Genomic DNA, 9,269 nt, shown 5'->3' with positions numbered 1-9,269 from the left:
GGAGGAATAGGAACTCGGTGAGGGTTAAATTACCCAGTACCTCTGCAAACACAGGGGAAACCCCCTGTGGGAAAAACAGGCAGACAAAAAAAACAGCAACCAGGTAAAGGATTTGATTTATGTCTTTTTTTGTTTTACTTCAACTGTGATTTTACCTAGCAGGTTTAAGTAAAAGTAAAAGTATCTGCCCCTTGTGTGTATCTTGTCATCAAAAGGGTACTCTCAGATAACTTTTTTTTGATTTCTTTGTCTGAGCTATGCCGTGAAATTGATTAGTCTGAGCTAGACCATCGCATACTTTCTAAATTGAAATATTGTTAACCACCACAAAACTAGCGAGTTTGGCACACTGAAAATTGTAAATGTACAAAATTTGAACGAATCTACGCAGCATCATGCAAATCCTCGTAAACGTAAAATAGACGCATTCGGGAACGTACCCAATGCACTCAAAATGGTGAGGAATTACTTCCCCATAATTCAATAATAAAGGCACTGTACTTCCGTCAGGAGATGCGCGCCCGCTAGAGGTGGTATTATTCTACACACAAAGAGTCAAACAACAGTTTACGATAACGTTACAACATTTAACATGCATTTCAATTCTTCTCGAAGAAATTAAAGGTAGCTATGATTTGAAAATAATTTGTGTACACAGGAAAATGCAATAGCTAGCTAGCTAACTATCCTATTTACCTGCAGAACTAGCTAGCTATGCTAACAAACTAACGTTAGCTAGCTAGATAGCTAAGTGTTGTCTCAGCAAGAACAGCTCGAAGATCCGCTCAAGTTGTCGACTGTTGTACCAATCGTCTTTCACTCTCATCTTTAACATGACATGTATACATAGTCACAGAAAAACACAGTCAGTGTACTCAACTTGGAGTCAACGTGTACAACAACACGAGACTAAGCCGATGCGAATACTGAAACTCACTGTTTCAGATGTTGACAGACTTGGTATCTACTATCCCGTGTTACAGGTGGTTGTCCCTGTAGTAACTTATGCAGCAGTGATGGCTGTATATGTCCACAACAAGGGTATACCGTGGGAGGTCCAGCAGAATGGCACCCTGGCACCAGTGGACCGTCTCCGCAACGAGAGGTCTGAAAGCCCCACTCCAGGCCTGGTGGTGGGCACAGAACCAGGTGGGCATGGCTACTCTAATAATGGCATCACTTTCCAGTGACCGATATCCACTTGTAGCCTACTTACTGTAGATGTCATGTTACTACAGACCAGCTCCCCTGTTCGAATTACACATCCAGTCATAGTTCTGAACAATGCCACTTTATGGTGACAGAAAATGTATATTTCTCTAATTGAAATGTGTCCACTTGAACAGAGGGTAAATGGGCTGCTTATAATATTGCACTTGGCCAACTATAGACCTAATTATTATCATTATTATTAACTACTTAATTGGAAATAGTTTCAAATAAATACTTTACAAGCCACATGTTCTATTGATTGAACTAACAGCTCTTGCTATGCCACAATTTCACGAGAGCGACGGCAGTATGAAATAACTGTTGAATTGATGTTTTCCAAGAAACCGCTTTGACACATTTTGAACCATGCAACCTCTGTGAACAGGCCTTCAGTGTGTGTTAGCTGGATAAGAGGGAGTAGGAATGTCGCTGCACAAGAGCTCACATGTATCCTTTCTCATCCACATATCTTGCTTCCTGGATTTAGAATAAGTGGTCTTTGAAATAAGTGGTAGGTTTTGCTTGTCTTATTTGTTCTGTTTCAGACTGAGAGTATGTTGGATTATGATTGATATGGTACGTTTGTTTATTTGCCTTTTCTGAAGGTCATGATACAGATTTGTTTTTGGGAAGGAAATACAGTACTCTATTCTTCAGGAGTGATTTCTTTCTTTTAAAGCAGGGGTTCTCAAACTTTTTGGCGCCGGAGACCCCTTTTATGATAGAAAATTCTTCAGGGACCCCCTCATAATCAGAACACAACTTGAGTGGGATAAAAATGGCATACAATGAGTTTTACCAATACTTTGGCAGTGCATGGCCAATGAACCTATTAAGTCTCGGGCCCTGGAAAGGAACATTTCAAAGGCCCGCCTCTTGGCATCGACGTAATTTCCTGTCCTAGAGATGAAATGCACGTTGAGGTTCCACCTCTGAAAAATAACAAAGGCTGCTTATACGTATTCATGAATTGGGTGTGGGAATTTCCACGTTGATTTGGTAAACGTTAACAAATAGGGCACTGACAGCTGTCAGTGTAGCTAGCGAGCATGTTAACCTTATTTAGCTAGCTAATGTTATCTGTTGTTACTACACCGTATTAAAAAGATTAGCCAGTTGGCTCTATGGCTGGTTCTGGAGCTGGATTTGTGATTAGCATTGATTTTGGGAAAACTTTGCCACAGATGGAAACATCTTTGACTTCGCCATCTATTGTTATTGAAAGATGGATAAAAAAAGTGGATGTGCATAAACACAAGTTTGCAGCGTCTATTTTTATTTGTTCCATGGCTCAGGTGGCCAAGTGGACACAAGGCTGTTTGGCTCATCTCAGTTTGGCTCATCAAGAGGAATAACTTTGCAGCTGCTGTTTCTATTTAATTAACAATGCCATGCTGGTAGGTGGTAACATTAAAATAAAACCCAGCCCTGAAATGAAACGTAGGCTGAATAGAATTTGTATGTCATATCATAGGACAAAACATTCACACGGATTTGCAAGAAGTAGGCAGTTCGGATTTGTCACTTCAAGCCCAAGTATGTCATACTTTACTTAAACAATGACTTATCAACTTAAATTGTTGTGAAACATCTTGGGTAAGCACTGGCCATTGTCTTTCAGTACGAAAACATTTATTTCTACTGATGTGGGCATTTAACAGGGGTACATTCATTTTTCAAATGGAACTTTATTTATATAGCACATTTCAGACACGGATGCAACGCAATACACTTTACCGGGAAATGTATAAAAACAATAAAAAGAGCACAAACAGTCAAAGCAGAGAACAAGAGGACTGTAGAGACTAATCCATGTTAAAAACCAAAAGCTGAAATGTAATTTATATAAAAATATAAATGATTAGCTAAAATAACAAAGACTAAGAGCACCCAGGGAAAAGCAAAGCTGAAAATATATATTTTTTTACACAATTTCAGCCCCCCTCAGATTCTATCGCATGCTGTTTTTATATATTTCCAGGGGAGAACTTAAATCCTAGTCTGACCTGGGAAAAGGCTTGGGAACTCTTACTGCAGATGGAAGTGTCATCTAGATTTAGATTATTATCTAAATAGGATATGACTTGCTGTCCAGGAAACATTCGTACATCATTCAATGAAAGATGGCCTCCCTCTTTTTCCCATTCCCCTTAGGAACTCACATCAAAGTGCTGTTCTACTGGAGGCTATTATAATGCACACCACTTATGACCTCTGTCTGGAATGGCTGTTAGTGTTGTAGTCAAAGCACAGTTGAAGCAGTTCAGTTCTCTGTCCTTCCAAGAACATCCATAAACTGATTTCACTTTTACTTTATTACGCTTGTACTCATTTAATATTTTTGCCTGCTAGATGTCACTGTTTCATCAATTGATATTATAAAATACCAATATTTTACCCAGGGTTTGCTGTCAGGACAGTCAGTTAAGCCATACATTTCCCCCCTGTATTCAGATGTTGATGAGGATGGGTTTATGTACAGAATCACTGTATTAAACACATGATCTCATCTCCACAGGTGCTGGCCAGGAAAGTGCCATGTTTGTTCATGCACAGTCCTTTGAGGACCTGACTGCTGACAGTGAGCCGACTACTGAGCCAGAACCTGAAGGAGAGACTGTGATTGGAGAGTCAGCAGAGGAGGAGGCTCTATGTCTGGGGGCTGAGCAGGAGACCCAGGAGGAACAGCAGCCGGAGGTGGAGGTAGAGGAGGAGCGCCCAGAAAACAGGAGTAAGGAAGAGGATGTGTGCAGTGAGGTCTGGCGTAGCCACAGGAAGCATGTGTTTGTACTGAGCGAGGCAGGCAAGCCCATCTACACCCGCTACGGCACAGAGGAAGCCCTCTCCAGCACCATGGGGGTCATGATGGCACTGGTCTCTGTCGTGGAGGCAGATAAGAATATAATCCGCTCCATTCACGCAGGTAAGTAGAAGATGTAGGGAGTATCTCTGTGGAGGGGCAAATTAGTTAGATAGCTTGCAGTTTTTGTCAATGAAACATGGTGAACAACTATAAAGTAGGCTACATAATTGAAAGCTCAGTCGGTAGTTCTGTCAGTAAGACATGCCATATTGCAAGAAAGGCTGCACCTATCTACTAGTACTGTAGATGTTTCATTGCCCTCTCATTCAAATCTTCTGTTCAAGATGGTTACAAAGTGGTGTTCCTTCGCAAAACTCCTCTGGTCCTGGTGGGTGTGTCCCGGACCTGTCAGTCAGACAGAGCGCTGACGCGTGAGTTGCAGTACATCTACTACCAGATTGTCAGCCTGCTCACCCTCACCCAGCTCAACCACATCTTCCAGCACAAGCAGAACTACGACCTGCGCCGCCTACTGGCAGGTTCCGAGCACCTCACTGACAACCTGCTGCGTCTGCTGGACCGCGACCCGGGCCTGCTCCTCAGTGCTGTCACCTGCCTCCCCCTGGCCAGCTCCACCCGCGACCTGGTCTCCTCCAGCCTTCAGGCCGCCAAGGCCAAGAGCTTGGTCTTCTCCATCCTCCTGGCTGGGGACCGTCTGGTCACCCTGGTGCGCAAGAAGGACCAGTACCTGCACCACATGGACCTGCACCTGCTCTTCAACCTGGTGGGCTCCTCGTCATCTTTCCGCGATGGCGAAGGCTGGACGCCCATCTGCCTCCCTAAATTCAACACTGCTGGCTTCTTCCATGCCCACATCTCCTACCTGGAGCCTGCCTCTGACCTCTGCCTCATCCTGGTGTCCACCGACCGGGAAGACTTCTTTAACCTGTCTGATTGCAAGCGCCGCTTCCTGGAGCGGCTGAGCCGACGCACTGCCTACCAGTCCCTGAAGGAGGCGCTGAAGTGCCCCAGCTACTCTGTCACCCAAGTCGGCATCCCAGAGCTCAGGCACTTTCTGTACAAGTCCAAGAGCTCAGGGCTCTACACTAGGTGAGTATGGATCATCAGACACATCAGACACACATGATGGCACACATGATCTCCTATCCTGACTTACCACCAATTCAACCATTCTGTTTCTGTGTTCTCCATCAGCCCTGAGCTGCCCTTGCCATATCAATCTTTAGAGGAGCAGGAGAGGCTGATGGGATTGTACCAGTACCTCCACAGCCGCTTGCACCAACCGACACGTCCCCTGCGCTCCATCTACCGCTGTGGAGAGACTGAGAACTTGCTGGCCTGGGTAAGCATAGTGTTATGCTATAGAATTGCATTGTTATACATCTCATCTTATTGATACCATCTTGTAGATGTTACAATTCAGTCTTGCAGTGCATAATAAAGATATTGGTTCATAAGGATCTCTTCAGGGGGTATCTGTAGTACAATTGTTATTAATCTCCCCTCTAAACCCTCTTCCACCACCTCTACCCTACCTCTCCTTTAGGTGACCAGTGGCTTTGAGCTCTACCTCTGTTTCAGTCCTCTTGGGACCAAGGCCATGGCCGTGGCTGCTGTTAATAAGCTGCTGAAGTGGATCAGGAGGGAGGAGGACCGCCTCTTCATCCTTAGTCCCCTGACATACTGAGCCCCCATCTGAACTAGCTACAGTTCCAAGAAGCACTGACACTCTAAACTCGCCTCATGACGTTGAAGTCTGATGGACACCATTGGAGGCCATAGATATAATGCCAACAAACCATCATGCATCACTGTTGTGCATATGCAGTCTGTGTTTGCTCTTTGCAGACCCTTCAGTCTATGGTCATCAGGGGGTCCAATGAGGTCATCACAATGAGGGTACAGCTATGTTTTATCAAACATAATTTTTTGATTTTAATTGTTTGCTTCAATTACGGTGATTGCCCTATGGGAATTGAGAGTTACGCAGCAGACATTTCAATTAATAACAATAACATCTGTGATGCTGTCCGTGTTGCTATAAGATGATTATTTTAAACTCACTGTATGGAATCACTACCTGGACATGAGGAATGCTGTGTGTTGTTTTAGCAGTAACCTACAAACATAGCCAATAGAGACTGACCATCTTGAAAAGGAACTACATTTGTTTTTATCTAACTCTAGTATGCGCCTGAGGGGCTGATTTATGTTTACCAAGATGCTCTTGCTTGGCTAGGGGATGCATGTCAAGGGCAACGGTTAACTTTCTGGGGAAAGCACATTCCTGTGACTCAATAGAGTCAATATTGTCAATAGTACCTTATAGTTAGCCCAATAATTGATGAAACCAAAAAAAGATTAATCTCACTTAATGACTGTAATGCAGTTAGCCCCATGCGCTCTACTTAGGCACATATGCGCATACTTAAAAATATACTTATTCATTTCATTATTTTGTTTGTCTGCATACTGCAAGAGTAATGTGAAAATTCTACCATGATTACTGTTTTGTTTCTCAAAAGATTTTTTTTTAATGATTATTTGTGTGTCTTCATTTTTTGCTTGGATTGATGTTTTGATCATGGATTTTCACTGTCAAAGATGATGTAATTGGAAAAGTATCTTTATTTTAAGATGGTATTCTCTGAGGTGTCTGTATTAATATGATATTTGTTATCTCACAAATTATAAGTGTTTCATGGGTCCATCACATTTGATTAAGAAAAATACTGTAATTTTCACATTCACTTTGAAAGTCATCAAAAGCCTTCCCTCATGTTTCATGCCTTACCTAATTGCCTTCAGAGTTGTGCTAAGCTAATGGGGTGTGATGGCTGGAGCTTGTTAGGGTTTTAGGGTATTGTAGCTGATTAATTTACAGTGGTGGAAAAAGTACCCAATTGTCATACTTGAGTAAAAGTAAAGATGCCTTAATAGAAAATGACTCAAAAGTGAAAGTCACCCAGTAAAATCCTACTTGAGTAAAAGTATTTGGTTTTAAATATACTCACGTATTAAAAGTAAATGTAATAGCTAAAATATACTTAAGTATCAAAATTAAAAGTATAAATAATTTCAAATATTATAAACTCAGCAAAAAAAGAAACTTCCTCTCTGTCAACTGTGTTTATTTTCAGCAAACTGTAAATATTTGTATGACCATAACAAGATTCAACAACTGAGACAGAAACTGAACAAGTTCCACAGACATGTGACTAACAGAAATGGAGTAATGTGTCCCTGAACAAAGGGAAAATCAAAAGTAACAGTCAGTATCTGGAGGCCACCAACTGCATTATGTACTGCAGTGCATCTCCTCCTCATGGACTGAACCAGATTAGCCAGTTCTTGCTGTGAGATGTAACCCCACTCTTCCACCAAGGCACCTGCAAGTTTCTGGACATTTCTAAAGGGAATGGCCCTAGCCCTCACCCTCCGATCCAACAGGTCCCAGACGTGCTCAATAGGATAGAGATCCGGGCTCTTCGCTGGCCATGGCAGAACACTGACATTCCTGTCTTGTAGGAAATCACCACATGAGGGAGGAGGATGTCTTCCCTGTAACGCACAGTATTGAGATTGCCTGCAATGACAACAAGCTCAGTCCGATGATGCTGTGACACACCGCCGCAGATCATGACGGACCCTCCACCTCCAAATCGATCCCGCTCCAGAGTACAGGCCTTGGTGTAATGCTCATTCCTTCGGCGATAAACGCGAATCCGACCATCACCCCTGGTGAGACAAAACCGCGTCTCGTCAGTGAAGAGCACTTTTTGCCAGTCCTGTCTGGTCCAGCGGCAGTGGGTTTGTGCCCATAGGCGATGTTGCTGGTGATGTCTGGTGAGGACCTGCCTTACAACAGGCCTACAATCCCTCAGCCCAGCCTCTCTTAGCCTATTGCGGACAGTCTGAGCATTGATGGAGGGATTGTGCGTTCCTGGTGTAACTCGGGCAGTTGTTGCCATCCTGTACCTGTGCCGCAGGTGTGATGTTCGGATGTACCGATCCTGTGCAGGTGTTGTTACACGTGGTCTGCCACTGCGAGGACGATCAGATGTCCGTCCCGTCTCCCTGTAGCGCTGTCTTAGGCATCTCACAGTACGGACATTGCAATTTATTACCCTGGCCACATCTGCAGTCCTCATGCCTCCTTGCAGCATGCCTAAGGCACGTTCACGCAGATGAGCAGGAACCCTGAGCATCTTTCTTTTGGTGTTTTTCAGAGTCAGTAGAAAGGCCACTTTAGTGTTCTAAGTTTTCATAACTGTGACCTTAATTGCCTACCGTCTAAGCTGTTAGTGTTTTAACGACCGTTCCACAGATGCATGTTCATTAATTGTTTATGGTTAATTGAACAAGCATGGGAAACAGTGTTTAAACCCTTTACAATGAAGATCTGTGAAGTTATTTGGATTTTTACGAATTATCTTTAAAAGACAGGGTCCTGAAAAGGGGACGTTTATTTTTTTGCTGAGTTTATATAAGTAAACCAGACGGCACCATTTTCTTGTTTTGTTTAATTTATGGATATCCAACACTCGGATGTTCAACATAATTTACAAACGAAGCATGTGTTTAGTGAGTCCGCCAGATTAGAGGCCGTAGGGATGACAGGGATGTTCTCTTGATTAGTGTGTGAATTAGTCCACTTTCCTGCATGCTAAGCATTCGAAAAGTAATGAGTACTTTTGGGTGTCAGGGTAAATGTATGGAGTAAAAAGTAAATTAATTTTTTCTTTAGGAATGTATTGAAGTAAAAGTAAAATTGTCAGAAATATATATACTAAAGTACAGATACCCCCCCCAAAAAATACTTTAAAGTACTACTTAAGTACTTTACTCCACTGTTCATTTGTGCCACAAGTCTAACAAATGTTCCTAGGGATTAGTGACTTAATATTAGGATAAATAATACATGTGTTATGTAATGTGTAGGTGTTCATGTCTGAATACAACACATTGTGAGAATTTTGTCTGTAGGCTATCATAGGACAACTGACATCAGTAACTATTTAACCACATACAAGAGACAGCTTTTTTTTACCCCCTCTTTGGTAAGATTTTATTGTAATTTGTTTTTTTATTGTTTTTATTTCGTTACTTTCAACAATTGCACATGGACTACTCATTCATATATTTATGTTAAATCAAAAACAGTTTTTTTCTTTGTGAATAAATACATAGGAAATACATTTTTTGACGTCAAGTGGCAAGCTTCATCAATTTC

The 9,269-nt window shown here is 42.4% G+C and overlaps 1 protein-coding gene across 2 annotated transcripts; it reads left to right on the top strand.

The window, feature by feature from the left end:
• Positions 1–1,016: 1,016 nt before the first annotated feature.
• Positions 1,017–9,234, top strand: mon1a (MON1 secretory trafficking family member A). 2 transcript variants are annotated; one of them, XM_071370299.1, is made up of 6 exons: positions 1,024–1,149; positions 1,700–1,723; positions 3,731–4,135; positions 4,360–5,125; positions 5,231–5,378; positions 5,583–9,234. In XM_071370299.1, exons 3-6 carry the CDS (start codon positions 3,751–3,753, stop codon positions 5,721–5,723), a joined length of 1,440 nt encoding a protein of 479 aa, XP_071226400.1. In that variant the 5' UTR covers positions 1,024–1,149; positions 1,700–1,723; positions 3,731–3,750; the 3' UTR covers positions 5,724–9,234. The 2 variants fall into 2 exon arrangements, with proteins under 2 accessions (XP_071226393.1, XP_071226400.1); XM_071370292.1 differs by lacking the exon at positions 1,700–1,723 and having other exon boundaries at positions 1,017–1,149.
• The last annotated feature ends 35 nt before the right edge of the window (positions 9,235–9,269 follow it).

The sequence above is a fragment of the Salvelinus alpinus genome, chromosome 2 (assembly GCF_045679555.1).
Source record: "Salvelinus alpinus chromosome 2, SLU_Salpinus.1, whole genome shotgun sequence".
In the NCBI taxonomy this organism is placed as follows: Eukaryota; Metazoa; Chordata; class Actinopteri; order Salmoniformes; family Salmonidae; genus Salvelinus; species Salvelinus alpinus.
This window is presented reverse-complemented; position numbering and strand designations above follow the sequence as displayed.